The following is a 25,922-nucleotide window of genomic DNA, read 5'->3' on the forward strand; positions in this document are numbered from 1 at the left end:
CCCCATCCAGTGCATCCTAAATCTTGCCTAATCGCATCATGATTGCCTTTCCCCCAGCTATAACTCTTGCTCTGCGGTATATACCTATCCCTTTCCATCGCGAAAGTAAACGTAACCAAACTGTGGTCACTATCACCAGTCGTTGTGCTCACCTACCTCCAAATCTAACACCTGGATCAGGTTCATTACCCAGTACCAAATCCAATGGGCCTTACTCCTTGTTGGCCTGTCTACATACTGTGTCAGGAAACCCTCCTCCACACATTGGACAAAAACTGACCCATCTAAAGTACTTGAACTATAGTATTTCCAGTCAATATTTGGAAAGTTAAAGTCCCCCATAACAACTACCCTGTCACTCTCCCTTCTATCGAGGATCATCTTGGCTATCCTTTCCTCTACATCTCTGGAACTATTCAGAGGCCTAGAGAAAACTCACAACAGGGTGACCTCTCCTTTCCTGTTTCTAACCTCAGCCCATACTACCTCAGTGGACAAATCCTCAAATGTGAGTTGAGTGTGTGTTGCTGGAAAAGCACAGCAGGTCAGGCAGCATCTGAGGAGCAGGAAAATCGATATTTCGGTCTGGAGCCCCTGAAACGTTGACTTTCCTGCTTCTCGAATGCTGCCTGACCTGCTGTGCTTTTCCAGCACCACACTTTCAACTCTGATCTCCAACGTCTGCAGTCCTCACTGTCTCCTAGTTGAATCCTCAAATATCCTTTCTGCAACCATAGCATTGTCCTGGACTGACAATGCCACACCAAGTCCTCTTTTACCATCTTCCCTATTCTTACTGAAACATTTATGTCATGGAACCTGCAATAACCATTCCTGTCCCTGCTCTACCCATGTCTCCGAAATGGCCACAGCATTGAAAGCCCAGGTTGCAGGTTCACCCATCTTATTTTGAATGCTACTGGCATTGAAGTAGACACACTTCAAACTAATTTCTTGCTTTCTGGTGCCCATTTATGACCTTGAAACTATTTCTGACCTCATTACTCTCAGCCTCCTCTATACTTGAACTACAGTTTTGGTTCCCATCCCCTGACTGAATTAGTTTAAACCCACCCGAAGAGCATCAGCAAATTTCCCCCCCAGAATGTTGGTACCCCTCTGGCTCAGGTGAAGACTATCCTGTTTGTCAAGGTCCCACCCACCCCATAATGAGCCCCAATTATCCAGGAATCCTGTTACCATGTGTTCAATTCCTCTCTCTCCCTACTCCTTGCCTCGCTAGCACAAGCCAGAGATAACAACTCTGTTTGTTCTAAGCTTTCACCCTAGCTCGCTGCATTTTTACCTTAGATCCCCACCTTTCTTCCTACCTATGTCATTGGTGCCTATGTGGACCATGACTTGAGGCTGCTCCCTCTCAAAGATCCTGAAAACATGATCATAGACATCATGAACCCTGGCAACAAGGAGGCAACACACCAACTTTGAGACTCTCTTGTTCTTACAGAGACCCCCTATTTGTCCCCCTAACTATGGAGGCCCGAATGACTAAAGCTCTGCTCCTCTTTCCCCCCCACCTATCCTTCTGAGCAACAGGGACTGACTCTGGGTGGCATGGTGGCACAGTGGTTAGCACTGCTGCCTCAAAGCGCTAGAGACCCGGGTTCAGTTCCCGACTCAGGTGACTGACTGTGCGGAGTTTGCACATTCTCCCTGTGTCTGCGTGGGTTTCCTCCAGGTGCTCCGGTTTCCTCCCACAGTCCAAAAATGTGCAGGTTAGGTGAGTTGGCCATGCTAAATTGCCCGTAGTGTTAGGGGTAAATGTAGGGGAATGGGACTGGGTAGGTGCACTTCGGCGGGTCGGTGTGGACTTGTTGGGCCGAAGGGCCTGTCTCCACACTGTAAGTAATCTATTCTAATCTAACTCTGTGCCAGAGATCTGTGTCCCATTTCTTACCCCTGTGAAATTCCCCCACGCCCCCTGTCCTCAACAGTTTTCAAAATGGTATAGTTGTAACTGAGGGGAACCACCACAGGAGATCCCTGCACTGCCTGCCGGTTCTCTTTCCTACTCCTGATGGTGACCCATCTACCTTATTCAGGTGGCTGTGGAGTAACTACCTCCCTGTAACTCCTCTCATTAACTCCCTCCACCTCCCGAATTATCCAAAGTTCATCCAGCTCCACCTCCGGTTCCTAATGCAGTTTTTGAGGAGCTGGAGTTGGGTGCACTTTCCACTGATGCAGTCAACAGGGACACTATTGGTGACCCTTACCTCCCATGTTCTGCAGGAGGAGCATTCGTCAGCCTTAACCTCCATTCCCTCTGTTATAAATTCCCAATGACACTACTGAAAACTTTAAAAAAAAAGTCACCTTACCAATCCGGCAAATAGAACCTTTTTGTTTGGTTAGAGGTAGGGGATGGGTGGGAAACACTACCCGAGTAGTGTGTCGGGTAAAGCAACGTCCCAAATATAAAGCCTCACTTACCCAGCAGTCCCCGTGTCCACTCCTGCTCAGCGTGCACTCTGCCTATACACGAGGTAATTTCATATTTGAATCTTACCTTCCTGTCAGGCCTCTGGTTCTCACTGTCGCTCCTCCCACTTCAACTGCCACCAAAAACAATGTTCAGTAATATTAATAAAGAACTGTGGGTGCTGGAAATCTCAAACTAAAAATACTGGAGAAACCTGGCAGGTCTGGTAGTGTCTGTCTTGAGAGAAACCGAGTGAACATTTCATGTCCAGTGACCACTGACAGTGTGCGGTGTTGATCTCAGGAAGGTTCAGGTGGATCTCGCTAAGTCCCACAATTCTGAATGTCCCTGTTTCTATGTGTCCCAATGTCGCCCTGATGCTGGAAATATTCCCGTCTCTAGAAAGTCACTGAGCACTTTTCCCAGAATCGATGGGCAGTCTTGGCATCCAATGGGAGTGCAAGGTGAAAGGGTACAGGTATATCCAGCATTGTGTTGGGACCTGGAGAATATGAGGCCAGTAACTGGTATACCAGAGTTGTTAACTCTTTGGGAGGATTCATGATGTCCAACTGGCCATCCCTCACTCCTTGAGGACTAGATGTGCGGGTAGAAGGAGCTCCCCATACTCCCACACCTAGTCCTGAAGAAGGGTTATACCTGAAACGTTGACTTCTCCACCTCCTGATGCTGCCTGGCTTGCTGTGTTCTTCCAGCCTCCTGCCTGTCTACTTTGGATTCCAACATCTGTAGTTTTATTTGATTCTAACCCCTTCATTCCTGGCATTGATCATCTGCCATCTCCGTCCGTGTGATTACCAACCCGGCCCCTTGTGTTATCCAAGGGGATGTTTCACCACCTTTCCCTTCATTTCCTCTTCCTCCATGATCACTTCAGCTCTGAGTGTGAAAACCTGCCTCATTTTGTGGTATAAACACCATAGAATTTAATATTTAATTTGGAGAGAATCCTGCTTAATCTCTGCCTCACCAGGCCTTGTGTATAGTTGCAGAAGCAGTTATATGACATGGGTCATTTCTTAGACCATGGAGTGAATGGTGATTGCCATTGTACAGGTGAAGAGTAAAGATAACATCACTTATAATCTCAGACTCTACACTATATGCATTAATCTAGGAACAAGAAACATTTGCAGAACAGAATAAAAGGTCTTTTTGGCCCCACCAGCCATGTCCCCTTTTTCAGACTAGTCTTGCTTGACCTTCTCAATCCTCAAGTAAACAGGAAAAGACCATTCAGCCCCTTAAATAATTCCCCCATTCACTGAGACAATGGTTGATCTGTATTTAACTCCATCCACCTACCCAGACTGCAATTCCTTTGACACCCATTTCCAGCAAAATACTGTGGATACTGGAAATCTGAACTAAAAACAGAGAGCGCTGGAGAAGCTCAATAGGTCTGGCAGCATCTGTGGTGAGAGAAAAATAGTAAGAGAGTTACACTGGACTTGAAGCATTAAGTCTGTTTCTCTCGTCTCAGATGCTGCCAATCTGCTGACTTTCTCCAGCAATTTCCTTTTGTTGCAACAAAATTCAAATGATTCCACATTCAACATAATGAATGTAGCTAGCTTTTGGTGGTAAGGAATTACATATTTCAATCACCAGTTGGGTGAAGAATTGTTTAACTTCTGTCATGAATAGCCTGGCTCACACTTCAATGTTCCCTTGACCCGATCTCCCTCCAGCCATGGTAGAAGTTTTTTCGGTACGAACATCCTTGGACAAGCCAAATAGAGACACGCACGAGAATTCCTAGAAGCATGGCATTCCAACCGGAACTCTATCAACAAATGCATAGAGTTAGACCTCCATCTACCACCCCTTGAGAAAAAGAACAGGAAATGGCGTCACCACAGGAAATGGCATCACCAACCCAACAAAACCCAAACATAAATAGAAAGCAGGAATTATCAACAGTGCTTTGCCCGGAGGCCCACTGAGGATGTTACCTAGTATGGTGGCAAAACGTCTGGAAATGAACCTTCCAGCTCAGTGAGCAAACCTCCAGCCAGAACTGACATATATTACTTCCCACTTCAATTAGTTCAATAAAATCACCCTTAAAGCTCCTGTATTCTAGGGTTTGTAAATCTAAACTCTTCATAGAATGTAACCTCAATGATTCCGAATTATATTCTTTATGAAGCCAGTATATCCTTTAAGGTGTGCTCCTGTGCTCTGCCAACTGTTAGTTATAGACTTAATAAACCTTGCTCCGGCCCTTTGTCAGGCCAACACACCATGAACCTATTTATTACCGGTTATTGTACCTGACTGCAATGTTTTAATGATCTGTGAAAGTGGATCTCCAAATTTTCTGGATTTCTACTATTCATTGTTTTAAAGCAATTTTTTTTTAAAAAAGTATTTATTTTCAGTTTCAGTCCAAGGTGGAAAAATGGACACTGTTGAAATCAATTTGCCACAACTTTTCCCGGTTACTTTATCTTTCATTGTCTACACTCATCCAAATGTCACCAATCTTTGTTGTGGAGGAGCCGGTGTTGGACTGGGGTGGACAAAGTCAGAAGTCACATGACACCAGGTTATAATCCAACAGTTTTATTTGAAATCACAAGCTCTCGGAGCATTGATCCTTTAGGCTCCAGTCCAAAAGTTTGGGATTTCAAATAAACCTGTTAGACTATAATCTGGTGTCAATTAACTTCAAATTTTGACCAATCTTTGTGTCATTGACAGATTTGGTTTTGCTGCTCTCTCCTGTTCTGTTGTTGAAGTCATCAATAAATAAAACAAACCTCCAGAGAAAGACATTAGTTATTTTCTGACCTGATTGATGCTGTCTGCGATAGTGCACTAGTTCAGCAAATGGTCGTACAAAATGACAAGTTTGTTGGTGAAAAGGCTGTTCCCAACTTCACTTTAACACTCCTAATGCAACTATTCTGTGGTTGAACATCCAATGAATCATGTTGAATTGTTTTCAACTGTTTTTGAGCTGGGATAGGCCATATAAATTATCCTGAATTTTTTTTCTGGAATTCTTGGATTTAATTTCAGACATTGTAAATTATCTGGGAAAATTTATGAAGCAAATCCTGTCCAGTTACCAAAGGAACCCAGTTGCTCACTGAACGCCTATTCTTTCCACTCTCCTTATAGGAGCGAAATCTCCTAAAGATATTTCGGATTCCACCCTCAACTTTCATCACTTACATGATGACACTAGAAGATCACTACCATCCTGATGTGAGCTACCACAACAATTACCATGCTGCTGATGTGACTCAGTCCACTCACGTCCTGCTCCGGTCACCAGCATTAGAGGTGAGTATCAACTGATTTGGAATTGTATTTTTTGTAACCTCAGAGGGATGGATTTGCTCCATTTCTAACATTCCTGAAATTGTGGGTGTGACTACTAAGTGCAGCACGGTGGCTCAGTGGTTCACAGCACCAGGGGCCTGGGTTCGATTTCAGCCTTGGGTAACTGTGGAGTTTGTCTGCATGGGTTTCCTTCCACAGTCCAAAGATGTGCAGATTAAGGTGGATTGGCCACGCTAAATTGGTCATAGTATCCAGGGATATGTAAGTTAGATGGTTTCACCATGGTAGATGCAGGGATATGAGGTGGGTGTGGATGGGATGCGGTTTGGAGGGGAGGTGTGAACCCAATGGACTGAACGGTCTGTTTCCACAGAGTAGGGATTCTACTCTATGATTTTCTGATTTATTTTCTTCCACCCTGACTACTACTAGAAGGCCTGTACATAACTCCCATCAAGGTCTTTTTCCTTTGTGGCTCCTCAGCTCTACCCACACAGATTCTACACCTTCTGACTCCATATCATTTTTGCTATTGATTTAATTTCATTTCGTATGAACAATGCTACCCCACCCCCTCTGCCCATCCTTTCGATAGGATGCGTATCATTGGATATTTAGTTCCCAGCCCTGATCCCCTTTCAGCCACATCACAAACCTCTAATCCCTCACCCTTAACCCCCAACCCCTTAACCCTAACCCTTGTACCTGCCAATTCCAATCTGCCCTACAAGCTCATTTCCCTTGTTTTGTTTACTGTGTCCATTTGAGTACAGCACCCTCAGTCCTGCATTGACTATTCCCCTGCTCATAGTGGTCCCCTTATCTGCTAGCCCTGAAGTTAGATTCCTGACCCTGTCCATGCTTTCTGTCCTGTTACTTATTCTGGAAAATGTGATCCTCCTTCCTCTTCCTACCTATATCGTTGGTACCTACATGGACCACAACAGCTGGATTGTCCCCCTCCCATTCCCAATTCCTCTACAGATACGATGTTCTGAACCCAGGCACCAGGCAGGCAGCACAGCCTTTGGGACTCCTGATCCTGCCCACACAACAGTGTCTATTCCCCTGACACTCCTATTTGCGGTTACAACTGGATTTCTCTGTTCTCCCCCTCTCGAATGGCTCCCTGTAACACGGAGTTATGGTCAGTTTGCTCATCCTCCCTACAGCCCCCATTCTCATCTACATAGGGAACAAGAATCTCCAACCTGATAAACAGGGCTCACAGGATGAGGCTCCTTCAGCACTACTTGCTGGATCCCTCTACCTGCCTCGCTGGTAGTCACATCCTCTGTCCCTGACCACTGCCTGAGTTCAAGGTTTTTTTTTCTATTCCTTCATGGGATGAGAGCATCACTGGCTAGGCTAGCAGTTAATCAGAGGGGTGGAACTGCCTCCTGAAACACAGCGTCTAGGTAACTCTCCCCTTCCCTGATGTGTCACAGTGCTCAAAGCTCAAACACCAGCTGATGGAAAGCTTTGACCGGAAATGCCAGCTCCCCTTCTCCTCTGATGCTGCTTGACCTGCGCTGCTTTTTCTCTTTATCCACTCGGACTCCAGTTCATCAACTCTGAGCCAGATCCTCAAGAAGCCAACGCTTGTTATAGATGTGGTCACTATGAACCACAATGGGCTCCAGTAGCACCCACTCCATGCAGGTGCAACACATCGCCTGGCCCTGCATCTCTATTTTAATTACCTAGTTCGTAATTTGATTTTTTAAAAAATCCTCCTGGTCTTTTAGTTTGTAACCTGGAAATATTTCCCCTATTTACCTTCAATCTGAAACTAACCTATAATTGATAGCCAAATGAGTAGTTATCACCAATCAATGAACTAACAGTTTATCTGTGATGTTACTCTTCCTTTTGTGCTCAGCTCCCAATCCTGTAAAACAGAAGACAAACTTTGAGCCAAAAATGCAACATGCACCTCTTCTCTCTGTACCAAGTTCCATGTTGCCTCCAAATTCCATGTTGCCTCCAAATTCCATGTTGCCTCCAAATTCACTCGGGCTGTGACTCACTCTGGATGTGATCTCTCCCTCAGGAACTTACCAAACGTACTGATTTCTCAAGAGCATGGGATCTCTTGCAGTGCGATTGTCCCATAGGGGATACTGGGAATGAGGATGTTTGATAAAGACAATCTAAAATATTATAATGACCCCCTTTATGTGGGATGTCCAGGAGTTTTAACAATAAGTTGATGCCAGATAGAATCAAGGAACAGAGGGGAATATTTGGATGCATCCCAGGACTCTTGGGTAATGTGCTGGTCTTAACTGAAACTGAGCAGAAATGAAGTCGATGATTTCTCCTTGACTCTGTCTTTCAGGCAGTCTTCACAGATCTTGAGATACTTGCTGCAATTTTTGCCGCCGCGATCCATGATGTTGACCATCCAGGAGTCTCGAATCAGTTCCTCATTAATACCAGTGAGTACTGTTCCCTGTGGCTGAAGACACAGGGGTTCACTCCTGAGGATAAACCATCCCGAACCCCTCAATGAGATTCCAGCCTGTAACTCAATCTGAAACTAACCTATAATTGATAGGTTAGGGATATCTGATATTCTATAAGAGGCCCTGAACCCCTGTGTTTAATTGTGTGTTGTAACTCACTCTAACTCTTTCTCCATCACGAATTTATAAAATCCTGATTTTAATTTAGTTTCTCTGGAAAGATTTATTTGTAATGTATTGCAGGAATGAGCAATCTTCTATATATGGCACTTTATTTCTTTATGCAATTTATTTTGTGATAATTACTTTCCAAAGTTGTTTTTTTCTCTCTCCGCCTCTGTCTACACTGACTGTTCATTTGTTTATTTCCTTCTCTCTTTCTCTGTTGTCCTTTCTCTATCTCCCTTCATCCTTGTTCTCCCACTTTTAACCCCATTACCCTGTCCCACCTTTTTCTCTTTCCTTATTTCATGTTTTTGCCTTTCCTGATCTCTTCAACCTTCCGTTTTGTTGCCTCCCTTTCCACCATCTTGCCCTGAATTCCTTGTCCTGCTCAATCCGGTTTCTACCTATCCTTCTCCCGATCTCGTCTTGCCCCTTCTCTCACTGGTTCAATTTCCCCAAACCCCTTTATCTTTCTGCCTCCTCTTGCTGTCTTCCTCTATCTCACTGTCTCCCCCAATCGCTCATTTCTGCTTTGTGTTGTGCAGACTCTGAATTAGCCCTGATGTATAATGACACTTCTGTGTTGGAGAACCACCATTTGGCCGTGGGTTTTAAATTGCTGCAGAAGGAAAACTGCAACATCTTTAAGAACCTGAGCAAGAAGCAACTTCAGAATCTTCGCAAAATGACCATCGACATGGTGAGTAGAATAACCACTTCCCGCGAAGATCTGGCAAAGTCCAAATACACTCATCAGTCTTGTCCCTTGATTCAGTCCAGCATCTTACGAAACATTTTAAAAGATGAATCTAAATAGTCTGCCTCTTTGAATTAAAATCCATAATTTCCTCATATCTGAATGAAACTTCATTTTCCTCAAATTAAGTACAAGTTCTTCTCAATCACATCGAAATAATGTTCTGTTCACTTTATCTCTGACATTTGATAAGTTCCAGTTTCACCCTCCGTCTAAGTAATCAACTGCTTTTCTCTAATTTATGCAGAAATCTTTCCTCTCTTGAGTACTTGGAGCAGAGCCATAGAGATGTACAGCACAGAAACAAACCCTTCGGTCCATCTCATCTATGCTGGCCAGATATCCTAGTTCCATTTACCAATATTTGGCCCACATCCCTCTTAAACCCTTCCTATTCATATACCCATCCAGGTGCCTTTTAAATGTTGTAATTGTACCAGCCTCCACCATTTCCTCTGGCAGCTCATTCCCCACACGCACCACCCTCTGCATGAAGAAGTTGCTCCTGATGTTCCTTTCACATTTTTACCTTCTCACTTTAAACCTATGCCCTCTAGTTTTGGTCTCCCCAAACCCGGTTCAAAGACCATGTCTATTTACCCTATCCATGCTCCCCCCCATAATTTTTTAAACCTCTATAAAGTCACCCCATGTCCTCCAGCGCTCCAGGGGCATAAGTCCCCAGCCAATTCAGGTTCTCCATATAGCTCAAACCCTCCAACCCTGACAAGATCCTGGGATGGTACTCAAAGCATGAGCAATATCTTGTGAGCTTTGAGTTCTCTTGAGTTAGGAGGTTTAGCTCAGTTGGTTGTGCAGCTGGTTAGTGATGCCAACAGCATGGATTCAGTTCCTGCACCCTCAATCTCTCTCCTCACCTGAGGCATGGTGACCTTCAGGATAAACCTCCACCAGCCATCTCACTCTCTCTGATGATGCTGTGATGACAGTGACTCTGCCTTTTACTGCAGTCCATGTAGGCCTCAACAGTTTCATCCTTCTGGCTTCCCCAGATATTGAAAATGATTAATCTGTGACCACATACAGATCTCAAACTCCTCCATTCAAAGGGGTTCCTGCTGGCGAGTCAGCTCTGTCTGAAGGAGGTCTCCTCCCTGATGGTGAGAGTCCCTCACTGATGGGAGGCCCTGTCTTGTTTTAGCAGTTGTTATTTCCCTCGTTCTCTAACAGCTCTCTCTCTTGATCTAGGTCCTAGCAACAGACATGACCAAACATATGAACCTGTTGGCAGACTTGAAGACAATGGTGGAAACAAAGAAAGTTACGAGTTTAGGGGTGTTGCTGCTGGATAATTACTCCGACCGGATCCAGGTATATTCCGAATGAGCAATCCACATAATCCACCAATAAAATTCCAAGATCCCCTCAAATGGAAATATTATTTGATGACAAATGTTGGCTATTTATCATTTTTGGTTACGTTCCATATGCATATATTTAAATATTCACTGCTCGTATAGATTAGTAGCAAACGCAGACTGCTATATCATCATATTGTACCGTCCCCTGGTGTTATACAGAGACAGACCTGTCCCCACCAGTACTGTATCCCAGTGATATACAGTGACAGACCTGTCCCCACCAGTACTGTACCCCTGTGTTATACCGTGACAGACCTGTCCCCACCACAACTGTACCCCAGTGTTATACAGTGACAAAATTGTCCCCACCAGTACTGTACCCCAGTGTTATACAGTGACAGACCTGTCCCCACCAGTACTGTACCTCAGTGTTATACAGTGACAGACCTGTCCCCACCAGTACTGTACCCCAGTGTTATACAGGGACTGACCTGTCCCCACCAGTACTGTACCCCAGTGTTATACAGTGACAGACCTGTCCCCACCAGTACTGTACCCCAGTGTTATACAGAGACAGACCTGTCCTCACCAGTACTGTACCCCAGTGTTATACAGTGACAGACCTGTCCCCACCAGTACTGTACCTCAGTGTTAGACAGTGTGAATATTGCATCCGACCTAGCTTTGTGGAGAGTGTAGTCTATGCAATGCTGGCCTCTGGGTTGTATCTCTGCTGATGAACTTTGTGCTGTTGATTTTTTTCCACAGGTTCTGCAGAACATGGTGCACTGTGCTGACCTGAGCAATCCCACCAAGCCACTGCACCTGTACCGCATCTGGGTGGATAAAATAATGCTGGAGTTCTTCCAGCAGGGAGATCAGGAGCGTGCGAGGGGAATGGAACTTAGCCCCATGTGTGACAAACACACTGCTTCCATCGAGAAGTCCCAGGTCAGTGGACAGAAACCCCTGGGGCAGGGCACTGGGACCTGCAACCACCAGCACCACAACTCCACCTGGGCCTCCCATTGTTGGGCCAGAGAGACAAAATCCATTCCGTGTGAAAACTAATTTTATGTTGCCTTGTCTCCTTCTTTACACTTCTTACTTTTAAAGATGAAAAATCACCCAACACCAGGTTATAGTCCAACAGGTTTATTTGGAAACACTAGCATTCTCTGCAATCACCAGATGAAGGATCAGTGCTCCGAAAGCTAGTGCTTCCAATTAAACCTGTTGGACTAAACCTGATGTTGTGTGATTTTTAACTTTGTACACCCCAGTCCAACACTGGCATCTCCAAATCATGACTACTTTTAAAGGAAATATGAGTTGAGTGAGGGGAGAACCATCCAGCCAGGTTCTCCCGAGTGCGTTGCGTTTCTATAATGGAGGGAGAGCCCAGTGGGGGACCAGACGTATCAAGCGCCACTTGCGTTGGATTTGGGACTGGAGATCATTTCATGGAAGCTCCAGGAATATGTGGACACGCGGAGGTCAGATTCAGCTTTCCTGACATGGGCGCCTGTTCTGATCAGTCTGAATCTCTCGCCTGTGAGGCAGACATCAGTAAATTTTGAGGTCCTCGTTGCAGAAGCATCTTCAGTACATGAATGTACAGCCTGCTGAGACGGAAGCTCTCCATCACTTTCTCAGGGCAGCTGGTCTTGCATGTTAAATGTTCTCCATCTTTATTGTGTCTCGCTCCTTCCTGATTTCCCAAAGCCTGTCCACCATCTACACGGCACAAGTCAGGAGTGTGATGGAATACTCCCCACTTGTCTGGATAAGTGCAGCCCCAACAACACACAAAAAGCTTAACACCATCCAGGACAAAGCAACCCATTTGATTGGCACTGCATCCACAATTATCCACTCCCTCCACCACCAACAGTCAGTAGCAGCAGTGTGTACTATCTACAAGATGCACTGCAGAAATTCATCAAAACACCGACCAAAACCATCGCCACTTCCATCCAGAACGAGGCCCTGCAATTTCCCCTCCAAGCCACTCACCGTCCCAACCTTGAAATATATCGCTGTTCCATCACTGTCGCTGGGTTGGATCCTGGAATTCCCTCCCTAAGGGCATTGTGGGTCTACCTACAGCACATGGACTGCAGTAGTTCAAGAAGGCAGCTCACCCCCACCTTCTCAAGGGGTAACTCGGGACGGGCAATAAATGCTGGGCCCAGCCAGAGATGTCTATGTCCCATGAGTGAATTCAGTTCCATCCCACTGTAGAACATCAGCTGTCTGTCACAAGTTAAAATAAAGGTATTGATAGTTTAATTTTGATATTTTTGGGGGGGAGTGGGGGAGACTGAGATTTAAAATATTTTCCAACAGTAATTTAGAAACAAACTGATTGCAGATGGTGAGTGTTCTGCAGCTCTGTTGCCCTCTGCTGGCTGCTGCTTCCGCCGTTCAGTCATTGCATGTTTTGGGTTGGAATCCTTCCAGGATTTGCCGGGAGGCTTTCAGAGTTAAATGTGAATGTCCTGGGCACGGTGACAAGGAATTCAGTGAGGAATTGGCGGGGGGGGCCTTGTGAGTTGCAGGGAGGAAGAGATGGTGTGTGGTGTGGTGCTCCTGTGGATGAATTCTTAAACCTAGAGTCCCCTGTGCCCTCTCAGCTGGATATGAAAATTCTCACGGTCACTGGGAGGACAGGGAGATCTGTCCAGTATTTACTCCTCAGTCACCAGCATGGGAGAGATGTTGCAGCTTTATAAAAGTTTGTTAAGTCCACACTGAGAATACTGCATTCAATTACAGGAAGGATGTGGAGACTTTGGAGCGGGAGTAAAAGAGGTTTACCAGGAATAGGGAGTTTGAGAATAGAATCCCTACAGTGTAGAAACAGGGCATTCAGCCGAACAAATTCACACCAACCCTCTGAAGAGCACCCCACCCAGACACACACCCCCTACTCTATAACCCCATATTTCCATGGCTAATATATCAAACCTAGTCATCCCTGAACATTGTGGGATAATTTAGCATGGTCGATCCACCTAACTTGCATATCTTTGGACCGTGGGAGAATACCAGAGCATGCAGAGACAGGGAGAATGTGCAAACTTCACGCAGACAGTCGCCCAAGGGTGGAATGAACCCGGGGCTCTGGTGCTGTGAGGCAGTAGAGCTAACCACTGAGCCACCGTGCCACTATGAGCTGTAAAAAGAGGCTGAGCAAACTAGAGTTGTTTTCTTTGGAGCAGCAGAGGCTGGTGGAAGCTGATAAAATAATGAGAAGTATAGATAGGGTTGGCAGTCAATCAGAGTCTTTTTCCCAGAGTTGAAATATTTAAAATTATTTAAGGCGAGTGGGGGAAAAGTTCAATGGAAATATAAGAATAACGCTTTTTCACCGGTAAGAGTCTGGAACACGCTGCCAATGGTGGTGACAGAGACAGAAACAATTGGGGTGTTTAAGGGGCTTTTGGGTAATCGCACGCACGCACAAGCAATAAATACAGATATGTGGACCACGGGCAGTGCAAAGGGATTAGTTTAATTTGGCATCATGTTCGGCCCAACACTGGCCTGAGGATCTGTTCCTGTGCTGTACTGTTCAATGATCTGGTCTGGTGGTTATCAAGTGGCTGTTTGTAGGATTTGATTTTAAAATAGGATCAGTTCCTGGGATGTGCACACCCCTGGCTAGGCCAGTATCTGACATCCATCCCTCAGTAGGTCCATGATTTGGAGGTGCCGGTGTTGGACTGGGGTGTACAAAGTTAAAAATCACACAACACCAGGTTATAGTCCAACAGGTTTAATTGGAAGCACACTAGCTTTCGGAACGACGCTCCTTCATCAGGTGATTGTGGAGGGCTCGATCATAACACAGAATTTATAGCAAAAATTTGCAGTGTGATGTAACTGAAATTATACATTGATTGATTGACAGACAATAAATTTTTCAATGTATAATTTCAGTTCCATCACACTGCAAATTTTTGATATAAATTCTGTGTTAGGATTGAGCCCTCCACAATCACCTGCTGAAGGAGCGTCGCTCCGAAAGCTAGTGTGCTTCCAATTAAACCTGTTGGACTATAACCTGGTGCTGTGTGATTTTTATCATTGAATCCAAGTGGCTTGCTTGGCCATTCCAGAGGGCAGTTAAGGGTCAACCATGTTGCTATGGGCCTAGAGTCACACATAGGCTAGACCAGAGTAAGGACAGCAGATTTCCTTCCCTGAAGGGCATTGGTGAGCCAGATTGTTTTAAAATTACAATTGACAATAGTCAGCATTCAGCTAGCTTTTATTTGTAGATTTATTGAAGTAGTATTTCACCAGCTGGCATGATTGGAGTCGAACTCATGACCCCAGAACATGAGCCTGATGTTCTGGATTACTATTGGAGTACCATTCCCACTCTGCCATGCACAAATTGACTGGCCCCTTAGTGACCACTGTCACTTCAAAAGTGTTTAATTAGTAGTTAATTATTTTGGAACATTTTCTGTTTGGGGAAAAGTGCTCAAATTCAAGAACAAGAGAGCAGAACCTTAAAATTCCACACTGAGCGAAAAACAAGATCCTGCAAATAAAGCAGAAAATGGAGAAGAGAGAAACAGAGTGAATGTTTCCAGTCCAGTATGACACTTTGGAACACAATGGGCGGCACGGTGGCACAGTTGGGCGGCACGGTGGCACAGTGGTTAGCACTGATGCCTCACAGCGCCAGAGACCTGGGTTCAATTCCCACCTCAGGCAACTGACTGTGTGGAGTTTGCACATTCTCCCCGTGTCTACGTGGGTTTCCTCCGGGTGCTCCGGTTTCCTCCCACAGTCCAAAGATGTGCAGGTCGGGTGAATTGGCCATGCTAAATTGCCCGTAGTGTTAGGTAAGGGGTAAATGTAGGTGAAGGGGTTGCGCTTCAGCGGGTCGGTGTGGACTTGTTGGGCCAGAGGGCCTGTTTCCACACTGTAGGTAATCTAATCTAATCTGTCTCTATTCACAGATTCTTCCTGACCTGCTGAGTTTCTCCCAGGCTTTTCGTTTTTACTGCCTTAAAATTGGAGATGTGGAGGAGCCAGTGTTGGACTGAGGTGGACAAAGCCAGAAGTCACATGACACCAGGTTATTGTCCAACAGCTTTATTTGAAATACGAGCTTTCGGAGCAGTGCTGTTGAACGATAGCCTAGTGTCCTGCGACTCCTGACTTAATATTCAAGTCAGGCCATTCAGGAGTGATGTCACTTAAAGGGAAGTAGAAATCTGGAACTCTGCTCCCTCACCCCTCCTCATAAAGGCTGTTGAGGCTGAAGGTCAATTGGAGCTTAAAGGCTGAGAACGATAAAGGGTCAAGGTAGGAAACAATGCTGGGAAGATAGACAGATACAGCAGTATCCTGGTTATCTTGCTGCAGTCACAACTTGGAGATCCCAGTTAATAGCAACACAAGTTCAAATTCCACCGTGACATCTGGGAAAAGTTACTTTACCCACCATAAGAAACCAAAACCTAAATAGAGAGGTGGACATACCACCAGCTCTTCACCGGAGACTCACACTGATGATGTCACCTAGTCGTGGTGACGAAACTTCTGAAAACAAACCTTCCAGCTCAGTGAGCTAGCTTACATACTTATCATCAACCTGAGCTACAAATCTTCTCAAAAGTCAATAACTTAAGTTAATTTGGAATAAATAGCTTCCATCAGTGACAGTGACCAGATTGCCATAAAAACTGATCACCTATGTCATTTAGGGAAGGGAATCTGCTGTCCTTACCTGATCTGGCCTACATGTGACTTCAGACCCATGCTATGGTAGTTAGCTCTTAACTTTCCTCTGAAATGGCCAAGAGAACCATTCGGCTGTTTTCAAGCAGGTGACTCAGGATCAGCTTCTCGAAGGCAACTAGAGATGGGAATGAGAGTTGACTTTACTGCTGATATTCACGCAGTGCAAAGGTATTGTGATGAGTGAAGAGTTTGAGGAGAGGTTAGATCAGAAGAAGTCTGTGGCATCTGAGTCTGTGGAATCCTCTGCCATAGAAAGTGGTTGAGGCCAAACTGTTGAACATTTTTGCGAAGTAGTTAGATATAGTTACAGCGTCAGAGGTCTACAGTATAGAAAGGTGCCTTGGCCCATTACATCCAGTCAATACCTGCCTACCTATTCTAAAGGAATCAAAAGATATGGGCAGAAAGCAGAAATGGGACTGAGTTAGATGATCAATCATGGTCAGATTTAATGGTGGACTAGGCTCGAAGGGCCGAATGGCTTATTCCTGCTCCTAATTTTGATATTCCTATGTTACCGTCTGATGGATAGATATCGTATTCCACTGAACCAGATGAGAAATGGTGTAAAATGTAACAAGGTTCCTGAAATAACTGCACAGGGGCTGGTATCCCATCACCAGGTCACCCTTTATTTACACAGTACACTGGCTGTGGGGCCAGCCAGCTCAGAGTCAGCCCCTGAGCTGAGGAGATACTGAAGCCCCCTGTTTATTTTTTTTCCCTCAGCGCCCATGTTGTGTGTGTGCAGGTGTGAGACACAGTAAAAGACACAAAGTGCACGAATCTTTATTCAATTTCCACCACCAGGAAGATAGGAAAACACCCGGGTGGCCAGTGACAAGCAGTGCCCTTCACATCAAAGGGCAATGCTGTGTGATCAAACAGTGAAGGGGAGGGCAGGGACTAAATCAAAATAGCGTTGGAGGGGGAAATAATGCACTCCACTCCCTGCGGCGCCCACCTCTCCCTGAACAACTCCAGGGTGTTGGTGGACACCACATGCTCCTTCTCCAAGGACACCCGGGCTCGAACGTAACCGCGGGGCAGGCAGTCGGCCCTAACGACCCCCTCCACGGCCCGCTGCCTGGACCTGTTTATGGCCAGTTTGGCCAGGCCCAGGAGCAGACCCACAGCCCCCAGTTTATCTCTATCAGCTAGGGGTCCCTGATTGGCCCACTTTAACAACCCCAACCAAAGATCTCATGCTCAATAAGATCCCCCTGCTCCGAATCACGACAGTTCCCTGATTGGCTTTTGGCTTTTGTTTTCTCCGCTTAGGTTGGATTTATCGATTTCATTGTGCACCCTCTGTGGGAGACGTGGGCTGACCTGGTTTATCCAGATGCCAAAGAGATACTGGACAACCTGGAAGACAACCGTGATTGGTTTGACAGCATGATCCCTCACAGCCCACCTTCATCCAGCTCCGTGGAGCTGGGAAACAGCAGCAAAATGGCGGACAGTCTCCTGCTGAACATCACAAGGCACAAAGAGGCAGTGAGCACTAACGCCAGCTCCTTTGAGGAAATGCACAGCTGCAGCAGCCCGGAGACTCCAGACACAGACTTCTCGGAATCCTCAGAGGCCATCGAAGTTGGCCGAGTCCCTTACTCCAGACAACCGGGCGTGGGCAGCTACATGACCCAAGCCCCCCTCTACGAGAGCGAGGTGGGCAACTCGTCTGCTGAAGAGGGCAGTTCCAGGGATTCGGGGAGCAGTACTCCGGAGGGCAGGTATCAGCCTCCCCCTAACTATCGCCCTTTCCTGTTCAAGGTCCAGCCTCCAAAGGGAGGAGCTAGCCAAATCCCAGACAACACAGCGGAAGGGTCACCAGACAGCAGTAAACAGAGCCTGGTGGAAGGGTCACCAGACAGCAGTAAACAGAGCCTGGTGGAAGTAGAAGGAAGCATCTCAGATCTTCCATTGGGCACCTAACAAGACGGAGACGTTGTACATTATTTAGTAAATTCATTCTTTTTCTGGTATCAAAGCACACACAAACCAGCTGTTGCTTTACGTGTCAAGCAGCTGAGATCTTCGCTGTGAGCTGGTGAGGAAGGCAACAGGAGAGAGACATTTTCGCCAGTGCCAGCCATAACAATGACCAACCCAAAGGAAACAAAAAAAAATCCAAAACAAACAGTGCCGTGATTCTCCCCCCGCCTTCTCTGGGCTGCAGGGGGAATATGTTTTTGCAAATAGGAGGTCGCTGGCAAGAAATGTATCCAAACGAAATCTGAGGGAGGAGTAAAGAAATCAGATGGAGTCAGGAAGGGGAAACCATCTTGAAGAGCAAGATTTTATTTTTCCTTTTTTCTTTTTTTTTAAAAATAAAATACCTTCAGCAAAAATTTTTTAAAAACTGTGAAGGAGAAAAGGTTTCAAATGTAGCCAGGGAAGAGGGTGCATGTGGCAAAGGCAGAGGACAATGGTCACTGGCCGTGCTGAGACCTGTCCCTCGAACTGGGAAGGTTGAATCAGTTGGATCGTGGCAGAGTCCAGCACTGCACTGGAATAGACTGGAGGACACAAGAAATCGATGCCTTTTTAATTGAATTGGAAACTGTCAGCAGCGTGACAGGACTTTTATTTGAACAAACAAAACATTTAAAAGGAGGGTTCGTTGATCCTTTTTTATTTAAAAAGTGATCTGTATTTTTCTTAAATGAATATTTTTAGCAATTTTTTTACACAATTTGACTTGTGATTATGTGAGTCTTGGATTGGATCATGTTGACCACTGCCCTTAATATGTGCGTGCGGGTGAGTGTGTGTCTCTATCAGTCTGTAAATATGTGTGTGTGTGTCTATCTAGCGGTGTGTGCGTGTATCTATCTCTGTTCATGTGTGTAACTATCTGTGTATGTGTGTCGCTATCTGTGTGTGTTTGTCCTGTTTCCTCACCCCCCATCTCTGTTTCTGTGTCACTATTTATGTGTGTGTTTACACACATCCCAGTATCTTTTTGTGTGTTTCTGTGTTTCTATACAAAGATACCAACAATGTGAAATACAGCCACATAGACTGATTTGCTGTGTTTCATACTGTTGGTATCTGTATTGATTTCCCTATGCCTACTGTGTTTACCTATCCAAGTGTCTGTGTGTGTGTGTGTGTGTGTGTGTGTGGTTGTGAATAACGGAGTCTGTGCGTGAGGCTGTGTGAGAGTGACTGAGGGTGTTGGGAGTGGGAGGGTGTGATGGAAACATTGCACACTGGTTATTGTGCAGTTACGGTTTTCTCTTCAGCCTGACTCCTTCGGCCCTGTGAAATCATTGGAAACTTTGTATTAATTCTCTGTGCCACCAAACATGGATTCCTCTAGTTTCTGAGTTAAAAAGTAATGCTGAGGTTTGATTGCTCAACTGAAGGGGTGAATATTTACCAAACAACAAACAAATCCTCATTGTTATAGACCCAAGGGGCAGTTTCATGCCCTTCCCAGTGACATGTTGTGGACAGTGGAAATGACTGGGAGCACCCAATGCTTACTTACTGCCACATCCCACTGTAGTCAATGTAAATCCTGAGCAAGTACTCATCAGGAGGGGGTTACAATGTGCACAACAGAGAGTAGAACCTGACGGACTGGGACAAGCCTGTCCCAAAGCACTTGCTGCTGGATTGAAGGCCTGGCGTTGGGTAAAGGGGGCCTTCTGAAACCCACCTTCATCTTCTCCGTGACCTCCATCTCCATTCCACACCCTCACACCCCAACCCACGACTCCCCCCATACCATCCCTGAACCTCATGACTCCCCAATCCTTCCCCTAAACCCCCCCGAATTCCCCACCCCATGACTCCCAAACCCATACCCCAACCCCTACTCCATGCCTCTCCCACCCAGTATCCCACCCCAGGATTCCGGTCCCCAACCACCTTGAACCCTGACCTCTCCAGGAAGTGGGAAAGACCCCTGTTACCTACATTGAAAGACCCCTCTCCCACCCCCCACCACCCCCACCTCAATGTGAAAGTTTTAGAGAGCAATCCCCCCTCTGTTGAGAAAGGGGAGGGGTTGGGGATGATGGGAACGCCATTACAGTACTGTTTGACAGCCCATTGCACCACTTATGAAGGTGATTTGAGCTGAGGACAGAATCCCCAACTGTAGCTCAGCCTTGAGCGTGTTTCCTCATCGGGCTACAGAGAAGGGCTGGTATTTTCCTCCCTGTACTTTAAGAATATCATACTCCCTCAGAGTCCAGTGTTTGAATGAGGGTGAGGGATGTTCAAAGGGTGATGCTTAAATATTCAAAATGAAGATATTGCGACAGCAGATTACAAATGAAAGGACAGGCACGCTCATTGGATAAACTGAGGTGAGAATGAATTTATCTGCAATTGTGTCTGCCCCTTGTTTTGGATGTTCAGCCTTACACAGCATCCACAGCACAGAACCCAGTCACTCAGCCTCACCACTCCAGAGTTGTGTTGGTGATCCACATCTACCTCTTGCTGTACTTTATTGTTCTATTCTGGGGAAATACGGAACTGAAATCTCATCAGTACATTGGTTACAAAGGCACACGTGCACGTTCTTAACTCATCTTCGGTCTGCCCACACATAAAAGCAGAAGTGAATCTCAAGGTAATATCCCTTACCCAAATACAAATAACTCAATTAAAATATAATTAATATCCACCTCCCAACATCAGCACCACCTAACTCTCCTTCATGTGTTGATCTAGAAATCTATTCCTACAATTCTCCTCAACAATTCCCTGTGGGAGCTTTGTTCCACGTTCTCCCCAACCCCCTAGATCTTTAGTGACTATCATTAAGATATGCCCTCAAACCAAAGCAAAATACTGTACATGCTGGAGGCCTGAAAAAGAATAGTGTTGGAGAAACTCAGCAGTATCTGTGGAGAGAGAAACAGAATGAAGAGTCCATTAACTTTTCTTCAAAACAATTCTAAAGAAAATTCCTATCAGATTTGAGACATTTAACTCTGTTCCTCTCTTCACAGATGCTGTCAGACCTACTGAGTCTCTCCAGCACTTTCTGGTCATGTTTTATTTATGGCCCTTAATCCTTTAAGTGTGAACATCCAAATGATTGCATTATCAAACCCTTGAATAATTTTAATAACCTCTTATCAAGTCACTTCCTAGTCATCATTTTAGGGAAAAGAGTCTGTTCAAACCTTCATTTCAGTCTCTTTATCAAATTAGTCTAGTAGCTTTTCCATCTTTGTCACTGGCTCTGTGTCATTTTTGTAATGGGGAGACCAGAACTTGAGGCAAGGTCTAATCAAAATCTGCAGAAAGATAAGATCTCGTGGTGCAGTGGTACTATCCCTCCCTCTGGGTCAGAAGGTCCTTTTTCAAATCCTGCATCACTGAAAGTCTGCCAAAATATGTCTGAAGAGGTTGATTCAAATAACTGTAGAAAGGCCAGAACTGTGCACATTGAAGATTGAAAGAAGTTTAATGTCTGCCTTAAATTTACTTCTATCCTTAAGAAAACAATGTTCCAAGTTGACCAAAGAGTGAATCCAGGGCTAATTGTAATGATCGAATGTTGACTCAGACTCAAGGTACATTGCAGATGGAAACAAAGGTTAGCACTAAGAGTGCAGGGTCTTGGAAACATTTATCTTCAACCAAAGGAATTGGGGCATTCTACACCATGTACTGTGTATAGATAAATGAATGATCCAGTTCCCCAATCCCTCAGTCCCAAATTCAATCTTTGATGCCTAATGCAGCTGCTGTTTAAGATGCTTCCATTTTCTTGAAACCAAAGGTCAGTTTCTGAACTGTGAGCAATGTGTGTGTGCTTTCCCCCATAAAGCCCTACTACACTTCAATCTTCATCTGGCATTCCCATTTCATCTACCCATTGTTCAGTTTTGTGCAGTCATTCCACCCTTGTCCATGATTCTGGTTGTGAACATTTCCCCCATGTTCCATGACACTATGCCCTCAACCAGTCTGCACAGAGTCTGCACCCCTGGGTGTAACACAGAGAACCTGCATTCTGTGATATTCTGTCAATCTGCAGAATTTTCACCAACTTTGGGAGAGCGATTTGGTGGGCAGGAAGGAAAGGTAGAAGCAGGGTTTAGGTCAGGGATAGGATCTGGAGATGTGAGACCGTGAGGGAGGTCAGTGATCGGTGGGAGTCCTTCCGTTCTGCAGAATACACACAATTTCCACATACTCCAGTTGGCTAATTACATGCTGACGTTATCCTCTTCTTAACTTTCAACCTGTGACGTGCCTTCAGCAGGTTCCAAACCATCTTCCTGATTGGAAAATCCTGTTCAGGAAAGGGGAATTGTTGTGTTATTCCCCCTCCCATCCTGGTTTGTGTGTCTCCAGTTCTTTAAGAAGGCCTGCCCTGGACAAGCCCAACACTGATTGCACCTGATATGGATGAGAGCAGGGCTAGAATTGACCAGCATTCTGGAGGGGGTCACAGTGAGGGGCCGTGATGTTGGAGGGGCAGCATTGAAATTACAAAGTGTGGGCTTGAAAGCACTAACCTATCCCTAGTTTTAAAGGGGCATTACAATGTACTGTTTGGGGGGGGCTGGCCCACAAACTGGAAGCCTGCTCCACAATCTATTTAATGCTGATCGTAAGGGAGGGAGCATTGGGCTTGATTGTAACATTCAACAGTATCAAAAGACTCCTTTGAGTTGGGCAGGTGAGATGGTATTGAGGAGTTGTTTTCAGAATGCAGTCAACTCGAGCAGACTATGTCAGAACAACTAGACTCCCCACTGTGGCGTCAGTTTCTATTGGGGGGTAGAAAGTGAGTGGCTGCAGATTTTAGAGATCAGTCAAAACGTGTTGCTGGAAAAGCACAGCAGGTCAGGCAGCATCCGAGGAGCAGGAGAGTCAACATTTTAAGCATAAGCCCTTCATCAGGAATGTCCTTATGTCCAAAATGTCAACTCTCTTGCTCTTTAGATGCCGCCTGACCAGCTGTGCTTTTCCAGCACCACACTTTTTGACTTCAGTTTTTAACAGACTGAGATGTTGGTATCAGGGTTTAAAACATAGAGGAAGGTCAGAGGTCAATAATATCAGCAAAAGTGTGAAGATTGTTTTACAAAAAAGGTTCATTTTTAGAGCATCAATGGCAGAGCTGGCATTGAATGCCTATCGCTTTACGCCTCACGATGCCAGACCCTATTCCTGAGTTGCTGCAATTACCATCAGCAAAGGAACCCACCATTCTGATCCAGCAACGGTCAAGGATTTTTGAAGGTTGTTCAGCAAGGAAAACTGATTTAATCCCGAGCTCACGGTGGGCGAGTGTTCTGACGCTGTGTCACTGATCCTTTCTGGGGCTTAATTGGACCATCTGAAAAGATAATTAAACATCTATCCCATTTTGGCATTTTCATAAAGGTGACATCTGTCTGTCATTGCAACCTTCTAATTGTCCCTTGGGTAGCAGATGTTGTGGTGGAAATTGGAAAAATTCCCTGTCTTTAATGTCAGCTTGGGAAAAGAAAATAACTTGGACCTGTGTCAAGACATGAGTAAGTAAAAAAGCAGGAGAATCGACATTTCGGGCATATGGCCTTCAGGAAGGGCTTTTTCCTGACAAAGGGCTTATGCCCGAAACGTCAATTCTCCTGCTCCTCGGACCCTGCCTGACCGACTGTGCTTTTCCAGCACCACACTCTTCCGACTCTGATCTCCAGCAACCGCAGTCCTCACCTTCTCCTTAAGTAAAAGAGTAGCTGAATGATTAGGATATTCCTCTTGAGTTCAATTGTCTTGCCTTTGGATCAAGAGACAGTTACGCAGTGTTTTAATGTATATGAGCAATGGGCGGTCTGAACCCTCACATGTGGTTGGCTCTCAGTTGGGCTGACTCTTAGGCGTAGTTACCGTGAGAAGCAATGCCTGCTTTCCGGGGTCCCCTGGGCTGCTCTCCCGTTCTGTACACAGTGGTGCCCCCACATTGGGCAGCTCCAGAATCCAGCCACCCTGGCTTTGTTTCCATGTGAACACATTTAACTGTAAACCCTGTAGAGGTTCCAAGAAAGTTCCTTCGTCCTCATCAGCACCAGAGTGACATTAACTCTTAAAAACTGTAAGAACTGCGGATGCTGTAAATCAGAAACAAAAGCAGAAATTGCTGGAAAAGCTCAGCAGGTCTGGCAGCATCTGTGGAGAGATATCAGTTGGAAGGGTCATTCAACACAAAATGTTAACTCTGATTTCTCTGCATGAATGCTGCCAGACCTGCTGAGCCTTTCCAGCAATTTCTGTTTTTGTTTCTGAAATTAACCCTTTCTGCTCAGGGAATAAGATGAGGCTTAATACTCACTGGACTATTCACCTTGAAGTTCACATCTAAAATAATCCGGCTCTTGATGGGACCACGTACCTTTGGAAGACTCTGCCGTTCAGTAGTCACCATTGGTTAGCACCATATGTTAACTCTGTGTTACATCATATTCAGAGTGACAATTTGCCTGCTTATCTCTGGTATATTTTACACTTGGCTTGTAGTTCTTGCCACTGTCACACGTAATGTGCTATCACACTTTCTGAGTCAGCCTGAGTGAACAGGAGAGAATTTGGTTCATCCAGAAAAATCAGTGACCCTGGAGGAAATTCAAAAGAAGTTCCCTGTTATAACATTTGACTTTTTAAGACACATGGATCATCTGTCTTGTCATGAGGAACTTGTGTCATATTCCAGTTGTGAGAGTCGCATACAGTAGCTTTAAGTTATATGATCTTACATTAATTCCACACACTTTCCCCACCCTCACTTCACAAGTTTGAAATTTGATTCTGTGCCACTGGGGTGAAGATTGTACCTAATCCCTAAATGAAATAGGTGCTGTAATGTGCCAACCCAAGACCTCATCACTATCTGAAATAAAGCACCAAACCTCAATGCTGTGCCAATCAGGATGGGGCAAAGTAGCCACTGGACAACAGTGAGACACAATTGCCCCATAAATTGCCAGTGTCTCCTTCCTGTCCTTGTTCTCTAACCATGTGCCATTTTGTCATTGACTGACCTTTCAACTGAGTGCACCAGATATACACGTACATACATAAGGAAACTTCTGTTCCCATTCGTTAAAGAACAGTTATTACTAACAGAAGACAATGGCTTTTCACATAATTCCTTTCGTTTGTTGAAGAACTTTATGGCCATGTGACTGCGGTTAATGGTCTCAGACACTCTATTATGTGAAAACATTAATGACTGCGAAACAGAATTGTTTTCATCACTCTCAATTTTGACCATTTCTTTCTCCTCAGCTGTTTTCAATGTGTATAATTGTTGTAAGTAAGTTGACTATTTATTCCGATCTGTACAGTGACATCTTTTCAAGGGAAGAGGTGCAGGGTCCCTGTTAAGCTCTGATTTAGAGTATGACTCGTATCTATACCTGTATGTTGTTGTAGATGTAACATATGCACAAACAGCTTCATATAAAGCTTTCAATAATATTTTGATTGTCCTTGGTTTATGTTCTGAAACTTTGCACTGTGCTTTAAATTTCTCTGCAGTTTTTTCCCACGTGTTCACTGACCTACTTTGAGGCATTTCTGAAACAGGAGCCAATGTTAAAATTCTCATCTCAGTTCTGAAATCTCTCCATGATCCTACACTGGCTTCCTAGCCCTACAATCCCACTCACCTTCAAAATACTGCAGTATCACTTGAGATAGAAGATATGGTTTCATGT

General features: G+C 45.2%; 1 protein-coding gene across 8 annotated transcripts in view; it reads left to right on the plus strand.

The window, feature by feature from the left end:
- Nucleotides 1-25,665, plus strand: part of LOC132828788 (cAMP-specific 3',5'-cyclic phosphodiesterase 4C-like) — a 331,268-nt gene extending 305,603 nt beyond the window's left edge. For all 8 annotated transcript variants that reach the window (XM_060845876.1, XM_060845880.1, XM_060845879.1 and 5 more), the window contains 6 exons: nucleotides 5,594-5,758; nucleotides 8,100-8,199; nucleotides 8,937-9,091; nucleotides 10,358-10,480; nucleotides 11,239-11,421; nucleotides 17,518-25,665. In XM_060845876.1, coding sequence (XP_060701859.1) covers nucleotides 5,594-5,758; nucleotides 8,100-8,199; nucleotides 8,937-9,091; nucleotides 10,358-10,480; nucleotides 11,239-11,421; nucleotides 17,518-18,174 — 1,383 coding nt within the window. In that variant the 3' untranslated portion in view covers nucleotides 18,175-25,665. The remainder of the gene's footprint in view (nucleotides 1-5,593; nucleotides 5,759-8,099; nucleotides 8,200-8,936; nucleotides 9,092-10,357; nucleotides 10,481-11,238; nucleotides 11,422-17,517) is intronic.
- Nucleotides 25,666-25,922: the final 257 nt, after the last annotated feature.

This window comes from Hemiscyllium ocellatum, chromosome 28 (assembly GCF_020745735.1).
Source record: "Hemiscyllium ocellatum isolate sHemOce1 chromosome 28, sHemOce1.pat.X.cur, whole genome shotgun sequence".
In the NCBI taxonomy this organism is placed as follows: domain Eukaryota; kingdom Metazoa; phylum Chordata; class Chondrichthyes; order Orectolobiformes; family Hemiscylliidae; genus Hemiscyllium; species Hemiscyllium ocellatum.